Raw genomic sequence first — 24,314 nt, forward strand, 5'->3', positions numbered from 1 at the left:
GAAGGAAAGCGTGAACCATACCGATGTTGTGACCTCCCAAACAACCTTACAAAGTCACCAGTTAATGCACTACAATGTATCCAAAGGATCAATACTTTGACATGTCATCAGTTTTTTATTGTGTTAATTGTAATTCATACCCAGAAGACTATTCATTTATTTTTGAAGAATTGTTTCCATTGTGAGATTTAAAGTCTCTTTCCAAAAGGCAAGGAATTAATGTTTGTGTATTTTACAACCTTCCCTCACCTACAGATGCAACAGTTGGAGAGACAAGTTATGGATGCGGAACGCCAAGCGGAAAAGGCTTTTCAACAGGTAGAGTAACCTTTTCCTGCCTCCATGCATATAAAGATTGTTTAGCTCAAGGAAGTAGGACGGCTGTCAACCTTCCTGGAATACTTTATCATTTTGACTATTCATGGGCTCAGTCTATAGAGTGGAAAAATTGAACTCTATTTTGTTCCTTTATAGATTTTTCAAGAGGGAAAAGGACTTTGATTAGAATATATTATGCTACTTTAATAGTAATCCTAACTACAATTACGTTTTATATATAAATATGTTCATATCAGCTTTATATATAGTAATAAAGAGCTGAAAATTATATGAATTCCATATTGTGGAAGAATGAGTAAGTAAACTCATGGACTGTTAAACAATTATTTCAAATTGTTTTATTAAAATTAATAGAAAAGCTCGCTTAGAATTATATTAGAAAAATAAGTACAAAATTGTGTGGTTCTTATATTAATGTTTGTGAGTAAGGAAAATCAGATCTGTGAGTTTAAAAATAGTCTGAGAGGAAACTAGAAATTTGCTTGAATTGTGATATTAATTTTTTTTCTGTATTTTCATCCTTTTTTTATACAACTTTGATTCTTTGGATGATGATTTGGTATGTCACTGAGCCCTTTCTGGGCCTTAAGAACAGTAGAGTGGGTGGTGTGGATGGGCACACTTACCCTGAAATTCTTCAATGATCTTAAATCCATAGCTTCTCATTTTATGAAAAGATCTTTATTGCAGTCTGAAAACCAATTCCAAAAGGTCATCGTTATTCTTTGGTTTTGCGCCCTTTAGAGGTGTGCTTCCTCCTTTAAACTCAAGACTACGTTAGAATTTATATAGCAGATTGTTAGAGTGGCTTAACAGATTTCTAAGCAATACTAATCCAACCTAATCCTTGCTTTCCTACTTATATTTGAAAAGAAACCTTAAGATTTTATTACATAAAACTTCAACCATATGCAAGAGTAGAGAAGACAGTACCATGGGGTCTTTCAGGGGCTACTTGTGCTTTGTCTTACCACTAGTCACGTGTTCCCTGCACTCATCCCTACACTGGACTGCTTTGAAGAAGCCAGAGCCAGCTGTCGTACAATCGCACCCCGAGTCAAATTGAAAGAAATCAAAGCCACTAAACTGCTGAACCATCTCTCTAGCCCCATGTTTGTTTTGTTTGTTTGTTTGTTTGTTTGTTTAAATTGGGGTGAAGTTCATATAATATAAAATTAACTATTTTAAAACAGACGATTCACAATTTTATAACGCATAATTATATTACTCACAATTATTATACAAATCAGTTTAACTCCAAATTGTTTTCATCGTTTCACAAAGAAACATGTTGCCATTGTGCTTTTAGCGTCGCTCCCCCTTCCCCTCAAGCTCTGGCAGTCACAGCCTGCTTTCTGTCTTTTTGAATTTACCCTCTCTGCATAGAAAGGCAGGGCCTTGCTCTGGGGGCCAGGCTGGCCTTGAACTTGCAGTTCTTCTGCCTCGTCCTCCCCAGTAGGTGTATTTACAGCTGTGTGCCACCACACCGAGACAGGATATTTCTTATAGAATTATTCATGGAATATGTGATTTTTGTGTCTAGCTTCTTTCATTTAGTACGATAATTTTGATCTATGTTATATATATATCACGTTTTGTTTATTCATCTACTGATGGGCATTTCAGTTGCCTCTGCCTTTTGGTTAGTGTGACCAGTGAGCATGTACATGTATTTGCTTGAGCACCTGTTTTTATTTCTTATATTATCTTATAATATAATACATACTATTTATTATTAAAATAGCCATATATGCAAATACTGTTCTCCTCATTTTTGAATGACTGGCTTATTCAAATCAATATCAGAACTAGATTAACCCATTTCTCTTGATTTCATTGATTTTATTCTATGTGGTCATTTTTATTTCTTTTGTTTCAGTATTTGTTGAAGGTACTGGTTTGGTTTTTCTTCTCAAGCTTTCTGCCTTCTGGATTTTGCTTATACCTTCCCATGGTGCTATTTAACATGATGTTCTGTGTCATCATTTTCTGTCAAATGTAGCTAAATCTTAGCATTTTACTTCCCCACTTTTGTCTTACCTTTCTCCAGTACTGCCTTTTCGGTGGATTGCACACCTGTATCAAGAGACTCACAATGTCTAGCTCTCTTTTTCTGTATTAATAGCAGCCGTCGATGATTTGCATACTCACACTTCTGCAGATATGTGTTCTTCTCTTTCTTGGTTAGACTCTGAAATTCCTATGTCATCAGTTGGCAAGTAGTTCCTTTAGTAAATATTGACAGAGTTTTCTAAAGCGAATGTGTCAGGCAGCATTGCTACTGTCAGTGGATAAGAATTCTCAATGCCAACAAAGCCAGCATTTCTCATTGCCATTCATTTTAATTTTGCCTATTCTTGCCCTGCTAATTTGCGAAGAATGCTAATCTAAATTCTCATTATTGGCTTGGCAAGTAGATATACATAAAACATTCCAGTTCCATAAGTCAATTCGATCTTGTTCAGAACTTAATCTCTTGAGATCTTAGAATGATCCTTGCCTAGAAAAACAAATAAACTTACCTTATGAAAATGGCCCATTGAGTTTACCAACATAGAAAAAGAGTGTGGGGTATGACATGAGAAAGGTCAGTGTCACCCCTGTAAAATGGTGGTCCAGGCGGATACTGGGGCTAGTTCTAACTCAGTGTTTTTTCGGGGTTCTTGGAGAACAGTTTCCCAATTTACAAACAACAGTGTTTTGAGCACTTAGAATGAAAACTCAGTGTTTGAGTTGTAGTTACCCTCTCCTCCTGTCCCTCCCCTTTCCCAGAGACATCGGGAAAATGAGACCAAAGGTTGCTAAGGAGAAGTCTGTGCAGTGAAAAAGAAGTAACGATGGAATTCACATCTCTGCCTTAGGAACAGACTTAAGTTTTTAACTGGGTTAAAATCCAACATCTACCAGTTTTTGGAAAACTCTTTTGATTAGAGTGTCAGGTTTGTCACTTACAACATGCAACTACTATTGACGGCAGCCAAACTCTGTAGGAAGTGAGGATTTGGGGCAGTGGCTGAAGGTCTCGGACTCTGGAGTCAAACTGCCAAGTTTGGTCAGCCTGCATCTCCTACCGCTTTGCTTTGGCTTTCTATCTGTGAAGTGTGCAGTCTCGCGTCTGTCTCAGAGGATGCGTAGACACCGAGTCGGTAAAGTACTGCACACTCATGGTTTCGGTTATACACAGGGAAAGGAAACGGACCTAAAATCCATAAGATAGGCAGGGCCCAGGAGCACCCAGGTCTGCACTTCGAGTCACTCTCCCAGCGAGGTCATGGGGGGGGGGGGTGCTCACTCCTCCCATCAGTGTTGCACGGGCAAGATTTACAAAGCATCGCCTGTGCCAAACCCCATGAGGCTGGGTGGGCAGGGAGCAGTCTTGTCGGCCTGAAGTGTTCATGGGACTGGTCTTAGTTCTGCAGCTCTAGCTTTGCCCATCCCTCCGTCCTTTGCCAGGGTCACACTGGGCACAGGGCGGTCCGACAGCCTGAGGGAGCAGCAACAGATACTCCTGTGGCAGTGATTTGAGTAAGAATGCTCATCCACAGACTTGTGTATTTGAACACTTGGTTCCCAAATGGTGGTACCGTTGGTGGAGGCTTTGGAGGCATGGCTTTGCCGGAGGAAGTATGGCATTGGCAGTGGGCAGTGGGACATTAATGCCTCACCTTGCCCACTTTGCTCTCTCTTCTTCATGCTTGCAGTTTGAGACGTGCTCTTAGCTTCCTGCTCCAGACACCATGCCTGGCTGCTGCCATGCCTCCCTGTCACCATGGTGATGGACTTTTATCCCTTTGGAACCATAAGCCCAAATAAACCCTTCTTCCTATGAGTTGCCTTGGATATGGAGTTTTATCACGGTAAAAGAAAGGTACCCAATACAACTGTCAAGCACATGGTCAGAATTGTTCTGATGTCCCCCAAGATGTCAGATAGTCAAGGGAGTCTTGTCTATATGGATGTCCCAAGGTTTCAGAGGTCACCCACACCAGTCATAGGCCAGGCCTATCCTTTGGTATCCGAGCAGCTCAAGGCTGCCTGAGCTCGTTCTTTGATGAAGAGTAGCTTAGGGATTTCAGGATCTAAGAGACTTGGGGGAATGGTTGAAGGGTATGCTGAGTGGAAACAACTAGGAGCTTAACGAGAAGAAAAAGAGAGAAGCTCCCTGAAAGTATACAGTATCCTATACTCGAGGGCGTATGTCTAGATATTTGAGAGAGTTTATCTAAACCAATTTTGATTTTTTTCAAAGATTTATTTATTTTTGTTTTCTGTAGATTGGTGTTTGCCCAAATCTCTGTGTGAGGGTGTTGGAGCCCCTGCAACTGTGATTAGGAACAGTTGTGAGCTGCCACGTGGGTGCTGGAACTTGAACCCGTGTCCTCTGGAAGAGCAGCCAGTGCTCTTAACTGCAGAACCACCTCTCCAGCTGCCTAGTTTGTTTGGCACTGGTCAGTCTGAGAAGCTAAAATTTTTGTATGGTTAAGGTTAAATGAACGGAAAAAGACTGGGCTGTTTTCCGTGTGCTGGTGGTGAGGTAGTTTAAAAGGCTGTCTGTTTCCTCTGTAAACTCTCAGTGTAGACATCTTATTCATAGTGATTACCACGGAAGGCTGGGAGTCCTGGTCATGACGAGGCCAACAGGCAAGCAGGATGCTGGTGACTATTTTGTGATTCTTTTCGAGACTTTGCACATCTGCCAATATTTGTCTTGCCTCAGAAACTCACTTCTCCACAAAGAAATAGTCACTTTGAAAAGTCTCAGATGACAGTGTTTCATCCAAGGGTCTCTGTGGTGTTTACGCATAACACAAGAATATGTTCTTTGGAATAAAGACACAGTTCCAGGTCCTAGCACCCAGAGCTATGGTAATATGGCAAATAACCTTCCTAAGTAACAAAAGGGCAGTTTCATATGGAAACTAAATGTAGTTGCTCTGACTTAATAAAAGCAGACTATAGGTGAATGTCTGTCTCTAATCTCACATGGTTCTGGGTAATCGGACCTTGCATTTCTGTGGCAAAAAACCTGAGAGAAACTTTTCAGGAGAAAGATTGGTTTCTGGCTCATGGTTTCAGTGTGTGGTCAGCTGGCTCCCAAGATGAGGCAAGCGTCATGGCAGAGACAAGCAGAGATGCTTATTGGATAGCCAGGAGGGCGGGAAGAGAGAGGAGAAGTGGTGAGGGAGGAGAGGAGAGATGGAGAGAAGCAGGCACACGCCGAACATATAAGAATGCCACCAGGGAACAAACACTTCAAAGTCATGCTTCCGGATGGGTCTGCCTTCGACCACGGCCCACCTTTCAACAGTAACGCCATCGGATTAGTAGTCCATCAGTGGACTGAGTTATTACTGAAGTCAGAGCTCTCAGGATCCAACTACATCTCAGTGGCTGCATCTGCATCTACAGGTCTAGAGCGAGCCTTCAATATGCGAGCACTTTGGGAGCTACGTCATAGCTACACTGTAAGGTCTGTAGTCTGTTCACACTTTCCCTCTCTCTCTGGCGTGTGTGTGTGTGTGTGTGTGTCAAGGTCAATGTCAGGTGTCTTCTTCAATTACTCTCTTCCTTTAAAGTCTTTAAAAATTTATTCTTTGGTAACTTTACAGATGAATACATGTAGTTAGATCATATCCACCCACGCCAACTTCCCAACTCCAGTTTCTCCTGGACCTCCCCTCAGCAAGCCCCCCTCCCCTTACTCGGTCGTGTCGTCTTCCTCCCCCAGCTTCTTTTTCTTCTTCAACCCTGAGTCCATTTAGTCCGGTTATGCACGCGGGTTTAGGGCATCGCCCGCTGGACCACTGGCATCCAACCATGGGCCCCATCCTGAAGAAAACTGACTTTGCGTCTCCCAGTGGCCATCTGGGAGAAACTGAGCTGCACCTCAGTTTACTCACTCTGACTACTTGTGATTCTCTTAACCTCAGTCCGCCGCCTACAGAGGCTTCTTCGATGAGCTCTGCCTTGTTTTTTGAAAGAGTCTCTCACTGAACTCAGAGCTCATGGATTTGGCTAAACCTGTGAGCAGTGAGCTCCAGGGATCTACCCTTCTCCAAGAACTGGGAGCTGCCACGCCCAGCTCTTACGTGGGTGCTGGGGATCCGAACTTGAGGCTTCGTGCTTGTTTTCAGACTCCTAACTGACTGAGCCTCTCTGGCTGCACTTGTCTTTCTGGAGGTCGCCTTCTGCTACTTCATTCTCAGAGAGGAACTGACATATTTAGCTCCACTCTCTTCCTACTTCTGTAGCTACAGAATATCCTGTTTATAACTGGAACAAATGTTTGGAGATTGAAGATTGAGTATTTGCTGTTTGTTTTTCTCTTTCTGGGCTATTTTTCATGGCAGATTTCTTAGGTAAACCTTTGTGTTTGGTATGAATTTTTATGGCTCATACAAAAAAAAATCACTGTTTTATTAAGGCCACTTAAATTATTATTTTAAAAACAGGATATGTTTTTCTCTTCTGCTTTTGTTCTTCAAAGTTTCCAGCTGTATGTGTGTTTGTGTGTGTGTGTCTATGTGTGTGTTTGTGGGTGTGTCTAAATGTGTGAATGTGGTTGCATGCATGTGTGTGTCAGAGAGAGAGAGAAAGTGTGTGTGGTATTTAATTAGAACAGTTTTGGCATGTGAATCCAAGTTACATTTACACCATGAACCAGGGATGAAACCTGGTATTCATGCTTAAAAAAAAACAAAAACCAAACTGACCTTCACAGATTTCTTCTAAAAATATCCTCAGTCAAACATATCTAAATTTCAACTGACTTTATGGATTCATTACAATTTTTCTGATGTTATTAAAATGATGGAAAGATTTGTTTTTCTTTGAACTGTCATCTTGCAGTTTCTCGAATACATTCATGTTTTCCCCCCTTTTGCCCATAATCGCTGAGCTTCTGATGAAATTACATTCTTACCTATTTAGAATTTTATAATATATTTATTTATAGAATATTGTATAGTGCTCTCCATCTGTCTTCTATGACAAACACCTTCCTATTTAGACCTTCCCATGATGTCTCACAAAGGCTTCCAACATATCAGGCTCTCGACCATGCAGGGACGGGGTCTGTGATCTGTAGGAAGAGGACGGGCACAGTTAGAAGGCGGTAACAGTAACACCACTTCACCGAGTTGGGTAGATTCACAGTGTGTGTGGGGGCAGACACTCACTCTACACGCATGTCCTTCGAAGATGCCTTGTGCCTCAGCGTGCTTTGCAGAAGGTCTGAGCAGAGTCTGTCTGTCTTAGACATTGACAGTGATGCATGGCTCCCCTGCCTCACGTGTTAGAGTTACCCCCGCAGAGCTGTCTGGTCTGTGACTAAACTCATTGTCTCTGGTCTCCGCTACACTGTAACCTGTATGCAGGAAGAGATGTGAGGGTCTGTTTTATTCTCTGATGCCTTCCTGGCCTGGAACTGGAGAGCATCATTAAGCGAGTAAACTAAAGAGCCTCTGCCGAACACCTGCTGCCTGGATCTGGACTGGACTTTCGGTTTTTGTTTTGTTTTTTTAATGATTTTGCTATTTGGGCTTTAACATTCATTGGTTTTCTTTCTTTTTTTCTTTTCTTTTTTCTACTGTGAAGTTCAATTTTTTTCTCCCCAAAATGTGTTATCATCCAGGCCATCTAATTTGAGTCTTATCTCACCACTTTCTTCATATTCTTGTCTAAATCTGGGGGCATGGGGCAGAAACTGTTGCTTCCATATGAACATTGTGCATGCTATCATTGCTCTAGCAGACAGGTGCCATTCCCTGTGTCCTCACACTCTAGTGATCTCCCGTATCTACCTGCAGGTCAGATGGTCTTCAGGTTTTACAATCACCGTAATATATTATACCTTGGCGTTTGATTTTTTTCAGCTTGTGATACGTTTAAGAACCTAATGTTAAAGTGAAATTCTAAGCATAAAACTACAACAAATTAAGCATGGCGTAATGTTACTATTTTACCCTCTGAATTTAGGTACAAGTTATGGAAGAGAAACTAAAAGCAGCCAATGTTCAGACCAACGAGTCAGAGATTCGGCTCTATAAAAAGTGTCAAGACCTGGAGTGTGTAATGCAGGAGAAGGATGACATCATTCAGAGCTTGGAGCTGCGGCTTGAAGAGCAGGTTAGGAAAACTGAGTCATCAGTCGCACTCATGTGTGTTCATTAACATGTAACCAAAACATAGCTTAGCTCTGTTAGTATGGAGAACCCTTATTCACAGGATTACGTCACGTGTGTTGGGAAGAGGTACAGGTAAAATTGCCCGTTCTCTTCATGCCTTGAGTGACTCAAGGCCTCAAGGGAAGATCTAGTACTTTTTAGTACGTGTGTGTGAGTGTGTGTGTCCAGGCATGTGCAAGCGTATGTGTGCATCTGTATGTGCGTGTGTGTGCGCTGCTGTGTGTAGAGGTCATAGGGTAGCTTACAGGAGTTGGCGCTCTCCTTCCGCCGTGTGCGTCCTGGTGATGGACCTGACCTCGCGAGTGTGGTGGCTTTTCTTGTGGATGTCTCTCTGGCCCCGATCTAGCAGAGTTATAGATATATCGGATATATACCGTTATGTTCAGACTTTAGGGCTTGAATGCAGTGTCTTTTCATTGGGGAATATTTATTTTTAACAGGCACAAAACATTTGCAGCCAAACTGGGTACAGTAGTGCATGCCTGTAATCCCAGAATTCTGGAGGCCAGACGTAGAAGGATCATCAGTGTGAGGCTGGTCTGGGCAACTGAATGACTCTACCTAAAGAAAAAATATATATGTATATATACACATCATTGTACATATTTATGTTTGAACTAATCTTCCTGCTTAAAAGCATACAGTTTTCAGCTGCCTCAAATGAACACGTTTTATGACAAAAATTCCCTAGGAGTTAGGTGTAGTATCTCATCCCTATCATCCCAGTGCTTGGGACACTGATTCAGGAGGACTGCCATGAGTTTGAAGCCAGTCTGGGCTACATACTGAATTAAAGGCCAGCCTGGGTTATAGAAGGAGACCTTATCTCAAAAACCAACAAAAATTTCATTAGGATTAAATGACTACTTAGGTAGCCATTTAATATCATTTAAATGTGACTGATATGTTTGTTAAACGCATTAAAATTTTCATTCGTTTTTCGCTTCTCTATGGGGTCAGTGTTTTGAGCCAGCGGTTTTCAGCTTCCTAGCTGCCAAATAATTTATATGGTATTCACAGTCTCTATAGTCCCATCCATTGTGATTTATAGTGTATCCTCAGTCTTTGTAGTTTTGTGACCAAAGCCAGGTTTTAAGTTTCTCTCTCTATTTTTTTTAAACTATTATTTGAGGGAGTAAATAGCCCTGCTCTTAAGCAGATTTGTATTCTCCTCCCATCTTAGTAGACCCAATTCTACTGGTCAAGAATTGGTTTATTTCGTTGATATAGTCAGAGAGAGGATTCACTTCATCTTAGTATCTGAGAGAAACTGAGGAACACCACTTGAATTAACGGTGCTTGCAGGACTAGACAGACACTTCCTGTTGCTTCAACAAAACACCTGGCTAAAGCAACCTGAGGAAGGGAGGGTTGTTTTATTTACAATTTGAGGCTATAGTGAATCAGCACAGGGAGGACATGGCGGCAGGAGCGCGAGGCAGATGGTCGGTCACCTTGAGTCTGTAGTCAGGAAGCAGAGAGAGATGACTGGCGCTCAGCTCACTGTCTGCTTTTATTCAGTCTATGGAATGACACCATCTGTGTTTAAGGCAGTCAACCCGCACCAGCTAACCCAGTCTAGAAAATCCCTCAGACAAGCCCCGGAGCTCCTAAATCCCGTGAAGTGGACAGTCAGATTTTTCATCACATCTGCATGTGCCGTTTGGTTTCTTACTATATCTGCTGAACAGTTTTTCCTTCCTTCATTCTTCCTTCCTTCTTCCTTCCTTCCCACTCCCTTTTCTTTCTCTTTGTTTTTAACAAGATCTACTGTTCAGGCTGGCCTAGACCCCATGATCCTCCTGCCTCACCCTCCAAGGGCTAGGATGACAATCATGTACCACCATGCCTGGTGATTTGTGGCTTTTAAAAATCAATTCGGTAACTTAGAGGGAAATATGTTAACCTGGAAGCAGGTTTTAAGTGGATTTGCCTTTCATATTTTTATGATGTAATGTCTCCAAGCCAAGGAGCTTACAATTGAACTAAACAAGCTGTTGATGTTATTTCAGAAACAAGTGAGAATGCAAGAAGCTAAAATAATAGAAGAAAAAGCAGCTAAAATCAAAGAATGGGTGACAGTTAAGTTAAATGAGGTACTTATTGCTGTTTTCCTTCATTTTCTTTTTTTAAATTAGTGTTCAGGATATACAATCATGAGTGAGACATAAAATTATGATCAGTTGGTTATAGTCCCATATTTTGGTAAACTTGTGATAGACTGCTTTCATTTTAATATCCATTATATTTTAAATTTAAAGCATTGATAGACTTATGTTGGTGACTGTGAACAACCATATTATAATAGGTTAGTTTAATATTATTATGAATATTACATGTATATGCCATAAAATTAATAGGTTTGACATCTGAGAAGCACAGACTAAATGCTGAAACAGTTGTTTTAAAATTATTTTACAGTGGAAAATGCATAGGGTTAAACTTTTAGCTCTGAAGAAATAAATATTGATGACATAACTGTTAGGGTTGATAGCCAATGCTAATGAGTTCAACAATTTGCAAATAGCGTAATTATATATTGTTACTTTCTAAATTTTATAATTTATTAATGCAGTTTAAAGTGTTATTTTGGGTTAAAGAATACCATTCTGCTCTCCTAGCTGGAACTGGAGAATCAGAATCTTCGTTTCATCAATCAAAACCAAACTGAAGAGATAAGAGCAATACAGTCAAAATTGCAAGGTACAAATATTTTCCCTAAATTAGCTTTTTGGACTTACTGGCTATGTAGGAGTTTGCTACTAGTGTTTTGAGGGAGGGGGGCTTGTGTATACTGCAGCACCAACAAGAAGCATGTATGGACTGTACCTAAGCCCCATACACCTGTGTACCCAATGGGTATCTTAGTATTCATATGGGTTCCCCAGTAATGGGAGCTGGGGCTACCTCTGACAAGGTTGCATGCTTTTCAATCATTTCCCCCTGCCGGGGCTGCCTTGCCAGGGCACTGTGGAAGAGAATGTGCTCAGTCCTGATGCAACTTGATGTGCTGAGATGGGTAGGTGGTGGTGGGGGTCCTTTTATCTGAGGAGTAGGGAAGGGAGGAAAGGGAGGAGAGGGAGGAAGGGTGGGACCGGAAGGAGAGAAGGAAGGGGGCTATGGTTGCGAAGTAAAGTGAATTAATTGGTTAATTAATTTAAAAATGCAATATGTGCACCTGTATCGAGGTGCACTTTCAAGAAGGCTTTTTGGCATCATGCATTCCAAACATGTCCCTGAATTTGGGGTTCCTTGAAGGCAGCTTGGGGTGGTTCTTAGGCACCTCTTCTGGTTGTTGCCAATGCCACAGAACTCAGTTCACCCACACATTATCAGTGCTTTAATCTCCCCAGGGTTAAGTCTTCCAGGGGGAAGGTACTTCAGGGGAAGTACCCATTGATAATCCATTGATCACTCCAGTAGGCCTGGTCTGTTTACAAAAGCATTCAAAGGCAGGAGTTTCTGCTCAGTGCCAGAGTGCTGGCATAGCATGTGTGAGGTCTCTGATCTCAGGCCAGCACCACACACACACACACACACACACACACACACACATTTCACCAAGAGTTCATTATAAAACTTGACTTCTCCCTGCATTGAAGTGTCCTGCACCTGGTGGTGATGGCCACCCTCCATTTATGACTGTTGAGCACTTCAAATGAACTGAATTTAAACTGTCTGTTCATCGGAATTTACTTTTAAGTAGCTTTGCCATGCTAGAGGCTGCCACATCAGCCAGACACAACAAAACGTTGCTGAATAATTGGAAAACGGTAACGCCGATCTGAGTATTTAATTTCAGACAGTTTTGCTTTAGAAAAGAAATTTCAATTTTTGCTTCAAATCACTTTTTCTCTATTTATCCATTTTGTGTGTGTGTGAGTGAAGGTCAGAGGTCAACTTCACATATCTTCTTTCATCACCTCTACCCTGTTTTTGACACAAGGTCTCTCACTGAACCTGGAGCTCATTGATGGCGGTTAGCCTGGCTGGCTAAGAGCCCTAGAGATGTGCCAGTCTCTTCCCTCACACCCAGGGCGGGGTTGAAGGCTTGTGCCTTCACATTTGGCTTTTATGTGGATATTGGGGATCCAGACTCAGACCCTCAGGCCCAGCAGGCCCTTTGCCCCACTGAGCCCCACCAGCTTCCTTCTCATGCTTTTTTGACCATCACAGAAATTGTTACAGCCTGAATGTTTTGAGTAGAATGATGCAATACAAAAATTCCTTTGTATTTTTCGTTGTGTAGTTTGCGTTCCTTTTAACTTGAAAGGCTTGTGTAGCTGTCGTGTGACGAGAGGGCTCTTTAGCACACCACTCTTGTGGTAACCTCTCAGTTGCACACTTGGATGAAGAAGAGGTGACCGCATAGCTGTGTGTGACTTGTGCTCACTCAATGAACTGACGAGACAGGTCAGAGCAGGGCTGCCTGACATGTCCTCAGCTCAGACTCGGCCTCTCCTTTCCTTCTTTGTATCCCACAAACCTTGCATCTCACATAATGCACTAAGAACGTTCTGGTGTGGTTGAAAGAACATTTTTTTTTTTCAAGAGAGGGGTTTCTCTGTGTAACCCTGGCTGTCCTGGAACTCTCTTTGTAGACCAGGCTGGCCTCGAACTCAGAGATCCTCTGCCTGCCCCTGCCTCCCAAGTGCTGGGATTAAAGCCATGTACCACGACACCTAGGTGAAAGAACATGAATTTGTTTTAAAGATTTATTTATTATTTATACAGCATTCTGCCTGCACGTGTGCCTGCCAACCAGAAGAGGGCGCCAGATCTCATTATAGATGGTTGGATGGTTGTGATCTACCATGTGGTTGCTGGGAACTGAACTCAGGATCTTTGGAAGAACAACCAAGTTTCTTAACCTCTGAGCCACCTCTCCATCCCACAAGAACATGAATTTTAAAGACAATTTTAATGCCTACTACTTAAGAAAAACTGTTATATCTCTAAATATTTAATATTTTATATTAATGATGCTGTGATTAATATTTTTCTATTAGTAATGTTGTGGGAATATGTAAGGGAATATATAAAGTTGTTGATTAAACGATATGCTTTTGGAGGGGGGAGGGGCCAGGTCTCTCTCACTGTTTATCCCTGGCTACATTTACCTCCTCGGCCTCTTGAGTGCTGGGATTACAGCTGTCAGCCACTACCCCTAGCAAGACAATCTGTTTAGAGCATGTTAAATGCTTGCTTTCATTTCTTCCATCTGAATTATTTTAAAAAACGCTGTTATAACTGATTGAAGGTTTCCTGTTTTCACGACACTCACCCTCACTGAAATAGGTTGGATATGCCAAGTCTATTTCGAAAACATTGTCAATTTTCCTGATGTCCTGGCTTGCAATTCTAGTCTCTATTGACAGTCTTTGGGTGTTAAATACTAAGAGATTCTGATCTTTGGAAATTAGGCTTAGACTGGAACAGAGATACCCTATGCTGGATTTAATGTACATATATATATATATATATATATATATATATATATATATCAAACTATGTATATAGTGTACATATTATAGACATATACAAACATGTATATATTACACACATGCACATTCACATACATACATACTCATACATAGGCATGCAGTTGTTTGTTAGTATCTACAGAGGACCAACTCTGGGATTCACACAGATCTAAAATCTGAGGCTGCTGCAGGTCCCTAAACAGAATGGCCCAGTGTTTGCATATAAGGTGTTACACAGTGAAATTTTAAATCATCTTCAGGTTACTGCAATGCCTAGTTAACGGTAAATGTCATGTAAACATTTGTTGGATTGGATTTTTTAGAGACTCATAGTAAAGCATCTGTACACATTCAGTAGCGACCATTGGTTAAATCCACAGATGCAGACTCTGTTTACTTGAGGACCAGTTGTCCATAATCACTACTATATTACTGTGAATCAATCCTGTGATGGATGATCAACATAAAAGAATTTAAAAATACCGCTGAAGAAATATGCTAGAAATATTTTTTCTTCACTATCAGTTGCTATTCAGCGTAACCCACTTCACCTTCAGTTGCTTGAGGGCCTCTGAAATGAACTCCCTCAGGAGCTTTGCTCCCTGGGTCCTCCATGCTTTTGATCTTACAAGCAACAATGCTAGCCATCCAAAAGATGGACTGAACCCATGATTAGCAAATTGAGTACTGAACTCAGGTCACCAGGCTTGACAGCAAGCACCTTTTCCCACTGATCCCCCTGCCACACACACACACACACACACACACACACACACACACACACACACATCAGATTTAGGGTTCTATGGTATTGGGACTTCCATTTATTATACCTAAGTATAAAATGAAATTCAGTCTTTTTTTTTTTCTGGTGTTAAAAGTGGTTTATTCAAGTCCTTATATCTTTTGTTCAATGTCTAACAAACGGCTATAAAAATTCAACTCCATTTTGCTTAATGACCTTGCAGAACTCCAAGGAAAAAAGGTGTCTTGTGTCTCCACACCAAAACTCTCAGAAGGGCAGCGCCTGAGTGATTTGACGTTTGGATGCTTCTTGTCCCGAGCAAAGAGTCCTCCTCACGTAGTAAGATTCGAGGGAGTGAGCAAGACGGCATCGAAAGACCTCGAGTTCACCGAAGAAAAATGCGTAGAAGGTACTTAAAAACTAGAGCAGTCTACCTCAGGCTTTTCCAAAAAAGAAAGCATCATTCACTAAGATTGTTATTCGAATTATGTTTACTTTTCCAAGAAACCTTTTCATCCCCTTTCCACTGTCCAGCAGTCAGCGGCGCGTGGCTGAGGTTGCCTGTGCCGAAGCTCTGACTCACTCGAACATGTAACCAATACCTGCCACAAAACACGAGGACATGTTTGTTCAACCTCTCATTCCTTGGTCATGGGGTTCATATTTATGTTCTCAAAGTTCCTTTTCCACTCAATCTGAAGTTTTAAGTCATTATGTATGAAGCTGTTGGTACATTTTATTTCTCACAGTGCTAACAAATGGAATCCATCTCTAAAGGCATTTAAAGAGGTTATTCTGATTATTAAAACACATTTTAGTTAAACAGAGAGTGGTGGAGGAATGCTTTTTCTGTGAGTTTGTGCATTTCGTGTATTGAAATGTGAACACAAAGTCTGTTGCTTAAGTTATGGCTTCCTGCTTACGGTTAGGCATACACGATGCTGACTTTGAAGATTAGTGGGAAGGGTTGTCTTGGCTTCATAGGCGCAGTAGCATTAATAATTGCTTCTAAAGTGGAATTAAAGGCATTGGGGTTTTTTGGCAGCTTCTTTGATGGTCAAATGCACCCCACTTCACACTCTGCTCTTTTTCTCTTTAGATTGTTGACAACTTTCGTTCCCCAACATACTTGTTTGTAAAAAGCAATTTATTTTTGCTACAATTAAGTTGAAGTATATGGGTGTTTTTTTTTCTTTTCTTATGTAAGTCCCCCCCTTTTTTTTTCAAATGTGCTTATAAAGGTTTAAAACTAACAAAGAATAGTATACGTTGCCCTTATTCACGTGAAATTGCCAGTCTCTACAGTGTAGTTGTGACAGGCAGGGGAATGCACATATGCACATAGTTGTGTAACCGTTTCATTATTAAGGCAACCTGCCAATGTCGTGTATCTCCCTCTAGAGATGGAAATTGCAGAGAAGCCTGCTGATAACCAAGTCCAAGAGAGCAACAGAAGCCAGGGAAAGTTGCATGAGACTTCTCGCAGCTCAGAACAGAACCGGAAAACCAGAGCAAGCTTTGCGACAGATGGTGCCACATCCCAGAATTCCGGGCTTCCAGGGAGTGACTGGAGTTCTGACGAGGAAGACAGAAGCAAGGGCAGATCCAAGCCCAGGCGCACGTCCACTCTTTCCAGCCACACGTCTGAGGAGGGCCTCCAGTGTGGTGAAGCGTATCTCACTGCATCGGATGACAGCAGTTCTATTTTCGAAGAAGAGACTTTCGGCGTTAATGGGCCAGAGCACAAGAAGCTATATTCTTGGCAGCAGAAGGCACCATGGAAAGCTCAGAATAGCCTTGCAAAGGGGAATTCCCAGTCACGGATAAAGGAGCAAGATAGTTCCTCAGATGAACTGAACAAGAAATTTCAGTCCCAAACACTGGACTATTCATCCTCCTCAAGTGAGGCCAACACCCCAAGCCCTATTTTAACCCCAGCGTTAACCCCCAAACACCCTAACTCACTGCTCCCTAGGAAAGGAACACAGTTAGTGCCTTCCCTGTACCTGCCACCCCCAAAGCTAAGGATACCCAATGTTTTCAGTATAAGTGTGGCACTCACCAAAAGGCACCTGAGCCAGCCACAGTTGTGTTCGGACCGGATGTTTGGCACGAACAGGAATGCCATAAGCATGATCCGACCACTGAGACCTCAGGAAACGGATCTTGATGTGGTTGATGGAGACAGCTTGGAGGTTGTGGAGAGCATGGACACGGGCTGCGACGATGGGTTGTTTTCCTGTGACTCCCCAGATGGTCCCTTTGCAGATGACCAGGAAAACAGTGATCCTGCAAAGAAGGCCTCAGGCAAACCGCCCACTCCTCCTTTGCACCGCTTTCCCTCTTGGGTAATTACATTCCTGTGTGCAGCTCCCACACAGGGAGCTTCTTTCAGCAATCTTCTCAGGCTTCACACTCCTGTCCCTGTTGCTTTTCAAATCCAGTGTTGTTCTGACAGTTTCTCTTCCCCAACCGTGTTCTGAATGATTGAGAAACAAGACAGGTGGGAATTTAAAATATGACTTTACTTATAGATAGGAGTGTTGGAGGGCAGATGAGCTTTTCAGTATTAGAATTTGGAATTAGATTTGTGGACCCAGGCCTAAGCTGGAGCTAGATCACTGTGGCTTCCTCCTGGAGGAAGGGAGGCCAGGCCCCCTCTAACTCATCCAATATGAAGCTTCTTGTTTCCTCAAGGAAAGGAGAGAGGATAGGTGCTGGGCTGTGCATGCAAGGGAAAGTGAGTGGGTGTAGAGAGCTCAGCGAAACAGAGGGAGGCATGATGGGGTGGGGAGGAGGGGTTCCTCTAGCCAAAACTTTAGAGCGCTTCTGCAGGAGCACCTCACCCTATCGCTTGGGGGTTCTGAGCGTCGTTAGTCACTTGATGTAGAGAGATTTCACTTTACCCGCCACGAACGTGTAAATCCAGTAAATATGTCAGCTACAGCATCTTCCGGCTAGTCTAGAAGGGACTTGAGCTTTCTATGAAAACATTGACTTTGACTACAAAACCAACCTATCAATTACGTGATATTCCTTGGGACTATCTACATTGCTTGATTTCTTTAAAAGCAAAGTCTGTCTTTAAACTTGCAGGTGCATGTGTTAACGGAAAGCAGGCGTGCCATAGTGCACGTGTAGAGGTCAGAGGACAACCACAGGAGCTGGTGCTCTCCCACAGAGCAGGTTCCGAGGATCAAACTCAGATTGTCACACTTAACTACAAGCACCCCCGGCCTCTGAGCCTTCTCACCAACCCCAATATTCTATACTTGAAATTAAGTGAATTGTTATGTTTCGTAGACTTATGTTTAACCTCTGGCTTCAAAAGAAACATCTGGGTTGCCAGAGATCTTGGGTACCTGAATCATGTTCTTTTATTGTGGTTGTTTTATTGAGTAGCTGCTATAACTGTAAACAAATTATGATGACCATGGCTTTCCTAATATAAATTCAGAGTTAGAGATGTGTCTGCTTTCTCTTTACTTTCAAGAGGACATTTTTCCTTTTGGGATCCACATGAAGTGGCCTCCTGTTTATTGCTAAATTCTTCATGGCACAAAAAAAGTAGAAGCCAATGGCACGTGGGTCTCCAGAATTCTAGTTATGCCACCCTTAGGCAACAAGGAGCCAAGATTTGGCTTCTTTTGTTATGTTGAAGACTTCCAGAGATTGATGTTAAGCTTTCAAGTTCATTTTCTTTGGCAAATTTTACCTTTTCTTTCTCTTCCCCTTTTCAAGCTATTTTTGGTCCTGGAAAAGTAGTATTTTGCTTTTCAAATTTTCTAATGAACTTAGCACAGGCAAAAGTTCCTTGGCATTTTCAGGTTTCCAGGTGATGTTCAGCAGCTTCCCTGGCTGAGTTGGAGTATCATGCAGAACGTAATAGTCACTCGGGTAGGACAGCTGTGATCCAGAAATACCTCTGACGGCCTGCTCTCATGGCGACCTGGTTTGGCTCAGCTTGTCCTCGCGTCTATGACTACGCTTTCCACTTCCTTCCTGCTTCCAGTTCTCTCATGCTCACATGGACTCCAGCTGCCTCGAAGCTCCCGCTTAGATCGCCTTAGCATGGATCTCTTGCAGTTAGGCTCTGTGTGATCCACGTGTTCAGGGAAAGCACAGCTTCTCCATTCTGTTAGGCACACACCCCATCATGAGAGATCTTGCGCCAGTATTTGTAGCCACTGGCCAGCCTAAAGCGTGGCATCAGCTGTCTACTGTTTAGACCTTTTATTAAAGGCATGGCACGTCGATTTATGCACTGGGAACCACTGGGGACCTTTTTCTTGTTAGCTAGTGATTCTAACCTCACAGTGTCCATTTCAGAGCTCTTTCTTGGAGAAGAGGAGCAAACACAATAGGCTACTTTTGGAACAAGATAATAATTCTACTGTAACCCTCAGCTCCGTTTATTACTTGACTCAAAATCTATTTTGTTTTACCGAAATGTACACTGAAATAAGGAGATAGTAGCATTTAATGCTCTGCTATGATTCTCAATGTAAGGTTTTTTCCCTTTTCTCTTTTTCTAACCATGGTAATGCATATTAAAGAAGATCTGAGTGTAATCAGTGATTGTGAGCAGTTTTTGGCTTCATGTTACAGCTATTCAGTGTTTCCCCCTTTAAAAAAAAACTTTTAACCACATGTAGACTGTTAGGACGTTAAAGACAGTGTTTATCTACCTCAGTAATTGTGAATAATCTGTCTTGTTAATGATCAGGCTTGTTCTTACATTGTCTACAGAAGTCAAGATACCAAGCGAAAGTTTGGGAACAAAAATAGATAATGAAATAACTAATGAATGGGGGAAAATCTCTACAAGTTTTCCACAATGGTGTATTTTATTGGCACTGATGAGTTTTGTGATAACTAGAATTTTGCACTCTAGTGGGTGTTATCTGAAGGACAAATGAAAAATGTGCTCAGTATCATAATTTCTTGGCTGTAAGCACCTGGTTCAATCTCTCTTTTGTATTAGGAAAGCAGAATATATGCTGTAGCCAAGTCAGGCATTCGAATGTCTGAGGCCTTCAATATGGAGAATGCTAATAAAAGTAAGTGGTTTGCTTGTTGTGATGTGGGTGAGCCTTGAGGGCTTGTGCGTGCAATAGCTCAGAGCAAATGTGGGGTGCGGCCACAGAGAGGCAGGAGCGTAGGATTCTGTGTTGACGAGGTTATCAAAGCAACCAGTTACAGAAACAGAATAAAGGAGGATGGTCACCAGGAGCTGGGAAACTGGGGAAAGGGAGATGCTGTTTAATGGGTTTAAAATTCCAGATGAAAAAGTTTCAGAAGTCTGTTTTACAACAAGGTGAATAAACACCACCCTAGCGAATTATACACTTAAAATGGTTAAGACGATAAATCTTATTGCTTGTGACTTTATAAAAAAAAAAGTGTAATAAAGGGGTTTTTAAACTATTTTGTATTGCTGTTTCACTAGGCAAGACTTTCCTAAATGTTTAATGTTACTGGAATAATGGAATTATGTAAGCGTTTAGGTTGCTGGTTTGTTCTAAAACTGTTGTTCATTTTATTTAGGATAAAGTCATAAATATATTCAGTCCTGATTTAGAATGAACTTCACTATGTTTTTACCCCCCCCCCAAAAAAAAAAGCAAAGTAGAGAGACATGGGCATTTTATCTGTTTAAAGCTACAAAAATTATAAAAATATTGGATTCTATGTCATTTTCCCTGCTTCCTTCAAAAAATTATTATAGAAACAGTCATTTCCACTATGAAAAATTAAATAAGGCCAACACTTGGTAGGTAAAAGCAGGAGCTAAAGGCTAGCCTCAACTACATAGTTGGGTTCAAAGCTAGCCTGGGTTACATGAGATCCTATCTCAAAACATAAGACAAAAAAATTCACACACAAGTGTCTAGAATAAGGAAAGAAACCCCACCTTGGCTCTTTTTACCTCCCACCTATCTGCCTTCCAACTGGTTCATCTAGAGAGGTAACATCAGCATCAATGTTTTTAGTTATCTTCTGTTCTTAATATTTAGGAAAGTATATTCTAACCTGCCAACACTGGAGTCTCCTGATGACAGATCTTAAGGATGATAATGGTTTAATGCCACGTCAGAGATAGGGCTCCAAATCCTCAGAGAACATCTTCAAAGAACCCACTTCCTGAATCAGCCGGTGGTCTTTTCTGTTGAGCTCTGCACAGCTAAGCACAGTGGAGAGGCTAGAGAAAGGCATGCCTCTTGCTGTCAAAGGGCTAACAGTCTCACTGGGGAGGTGGCATATGTGAGGAAATGATGACCCATGGGAAACAACATTTGTAGCTGGGTGTGGTGCCTCTAATCCCAGTGATCAGGAGGCGCAAGCAGGAGGATCACTACCAGTTAGAGGCTAATCTAGAATCCACCTACAGTAAGGCTCCAACAGAAATAAACAGAAATTTAAAAAGCCGAGATGTAAATCTGGAAATCTCATAGCTCATAAAGCAGACCAATATTAGTAGGCACCTGTTAATCGGATTTATTTTTAATATATATTCATAGACAATAGAGCAGTGTACTAGCTGGGAGGTTTTCTTTAATGTTGTTTTTTGTTTCAGATTCTGCAAACATACCTTCATGCTCTTCATCAGGCCTTTATACGTCTCTGATCTACAAGAATATGACAATCCCAGTGTACACAACGTTAAAGGGGGTAATGAGTGTGTTTCTCACTGTTAGACATTCGGTTCTCTTCAGGATGTTCGGGGAAACTTCCTTCAAGCCCCAGATTTCACTCGCAACATTTTATACAGATTCCCCCTTTGCACAGCCTTAAAAGTTAACGTTAATATATCATAAAGAAGAAAGGGAAAGGCCTGGAGAAGATGATTATGATGTGATTCTCCTCGCCCTCACCCCAGGCAGTTAGCATATTATTAATGATGCAATGGAAACTCCTAATTTAGAAAAGCCTTTGTGCTCCTGCCAGCGTCCCCTTCTTTTCCAGAAGAACCTAATTAAAACAAGGACTGTCAGATACGGACAGTCTTATATTTTCAGGAATCTTTTATAATTGACAAATTCCTAGCTAATTAGAATCTAAGTTTTTGAAGATGGATTTTCATGATGTCAAAATACGCTGTTATCTTTCTTAAAAAAAAAAAAAATGCGTCCATGATCGTTTTCTGTAAAGCATCGTGTGTCTAGACAGGACAGCGACTTCAGAGGTGGAAACAAGGGGTCTGTTCTGCTTTTCTTTAGAAGGCGACGCAAATAAGCTGCAGCCCTTTCCTGGATGATTCCTCTGGCTCCGAGGAGGAGGACAGCTCCAGGTCCAGCTCCCGGACTTCGGAGTCGGACACGCGCAGCCGCAGTGGGCCCAGCAGTCCCAGGGCCATGAAGCGAGGTGAGGGGAAAGCACGCTCACAGGGCGCAACGCCAGCACGTTCTGAATACTGATTCGGGACTCGCCTCCGTAGGATTTCTCAGAATACACTCTCTAAATCACAGTGAAATGGGACGGAGACATTTATATCCTAGTGGTAATTTTCTAGTTCATTCTCTGTGGTTTCACACTAAACAGTCTTTCATCATCGCCTTATTAATGTTACTAGTATATTACACTATTATAAAAAGAAACAATTGGCCAAGAGGCAGTTACTTTTTTTTATAGTTACCTTGTGGCATGCTGACTGATTAGCGGGAAAGACTTACTATTGTTAAATGTCAGAAAACACACCTGCGGGTTTCTGTCGGTTAATCTGACAGTAACGTGGAAAACAAGTACGACTTTACTTTGTGCATACATATAACTTTTACCAAGTTTTGAAAAACTGTATGTGTGCATGTGTGTCTACTCCACACATGTGAAACCCAGAGGACAACCTCAGTGTCGCCTCCCTCTCTGAGACAAGGTATCCTGTGGTTCAGGCTTTAGTACAGCAGGCTAGCTGGCTGGCAGCCTCTAGGAGCCCTCTTGTGCTGGAGTTACTACCAGGTCAGGTTTTATGTATTTAGGGGATATGAACTTAGGCCCTCGTGCTCATAGGTGCAAGTGCTTTCTCCATTGAGCTGTCTCCCCACCCCAGCTTTGAGTAACTTGTGTGCACAGGAAGAGGTTACAGGGAGATCTGATCTCAGCTAGTGGAACCTGTACTTAAGGAAAGTCTCTGTGGCCTTGTATATGTGTTAGTTTTCAAACTGGCTCGCTGGGAACCGCTGTTGCCTTCAAAGCCATAGGCTGCAGCTGGCGTGGCTAAGCTTTCTCAGTGTTAGTGTTTGGGCTTCCTCCAGTTTCCTTGGCTCTCTGTGGTCAGTCAGGTTATGTCACATTGTTGCCAAGAATACAGCTGCTCTGTTCTTCATAGTAGCTGACAGGCTACTCTTTTATCTTTGATCTCATCCTCTCCTTTCTCTTCCCTTGCTCACAGACCCTGTTGTTTATAATTTAAAAAGAAAATCTATTTCGTTTTGAACTTGATCAGTAGCTCAAATTTGCTTTCCACAGCCTTTCCTCTTGTGCTCACCTCCGGAGTGCCAGGCTTACTCATATGTGTGTCCAAGCCTCCTCATCACTCTGCTCCAGCGTGGCTTCCCTAGTGGGATCCGCCCTTCCGTGGTTGTTCAGATTGCAGTCCTTGCCCTTCCGGGTTGCCTGCTCTTCCGGGTGCTTTAGTCTGCTCCACATTTCGTTTTTATAGTTCTCACTACCTGCTGGGCATCCCTTTCCCTTCACTGGACTCTGTTCCAAGAGGACTCAAACGTTCCCTTTGTTGTAGGCCATAGCCGTAGCACCGAGGACAGGGCTTGGCACATTGGCCTTGGGCTTGGAATCGGAGCTTTGCCCTCCAAAATCAGCCCTGACTAGTTATTTGACTTTGCATAACTTCTGCCCCCTCTGGGGCTTTGACGACTTAAACAGTGAGGACACCGGCCAGGATGCTCTCTGAGGTTCCTCATGCCCGGCGTTTGATTCATACATGAACAAGTAGGCAAAGGCCAGCATTCTATTATTGCATGCCCTTTAGCAAACACTTTTTAATGCAGAATGGCCTTAGTTTTTTATTTCAAAGTAATTAGACATCTCCGGTTGTATCTGTCATCTGTATATGGCTTGTAACTCACAAGACACTTTCTAGAGAGTCAACTCAGTTGGTGTGAAAAATGTTCCCTCTGCTTTTGCTTCATGGTTGTTGATAGAAATAATATGCTTATGTCTTTAAGACTTATTGCTTATCTTTAACGAGGATTTTTAAAGCCAGTAAGCTGGTTAATAGTTTATTGGACTTTCATGAAAAATACTATTGAGGTATTTGTCTATGTGTCAATATAAAATACACATATTTTTAAAAATCTTTACTAAAAGATGCACTAGTAAACTTTGATAATATTTTATATATGTGAGAAAACTCACAATTCCAATCATACCAAAATATTATTTATGTTCTTTTTCTTGGAAATTTGCATGGCGGTCCCAAACCCTGCATTCTGTTTCCTGCAGTAGAAGTCTCCATGGCCGGAGGAATGGGAATAAATCTTGGGAAGGGCGGTTTATGACGTAGGAGTTAGTGTTGTCTGCAGGAGAACTCGCGGCTGCTGTTGG

General features: G+C 42.0%; 1 protein-coding gene across 1 annotated transcript in view; it reads left to right on the top strand.

Moving 5' to 3' along the window:
• Plekhh2 (pleckstrin homology, MyTH4 and FERM domain containing H2) overlaps positions 1-24,314 on the top strand; it is an 87,920-nt gene that overhangs the window by 15,719 nt on the left and 47,887 nt on the right. Inside the window, exons 2-10 of the mRNA XM_055622544.1 lie at positions 256-318; positions 8,317-8,466; positions 10,538-10,621; positions 11,147-11,228; positions 14,977-15,162; positions 16,155-17,101; positions 19,738-19,813; positions 21,331-21,425; positions 21,974-22,118. Coding sequence (XP_055478519.1) covers positions 256-318; positions 8,317-8,466; positions 10,538-10,621; positions 11,147-11,228; positions 14,977-15,162; positions 16,155-17,101; positions 19,738-19,813; positions 21,331-21,425; positions 21,974-22,118 — 1,828 coding nt within the window. The remainder of the gene's footprint in view (positions 1-255; positions 319-8,316; positions 8,467-10,537; positions 10,622-11,146; positions 11,229-14,976; positions 15,163-16,154; positions 17,102-19,737; positions 19,814-21,330; positions 21,426-21,973; positions 22,119-24,314) is intronic.

The sequence above is a fragment of the Psammomys obesus genome, unplaced genomic scaffold, assembly GCF_907164565.1.
Source record: "Psammomys obesus unplaced genomic scaffold, mPsaObe1.curated_primary_1811, whole genome shotgun sequence".
Classification (NCBI taxonomy): domain Eukaryota; kingdom Metazoa; phylum Chordata; class Mammalia; order Rodentia; family Muridae; genus Psammomys; species Psammomys obesus.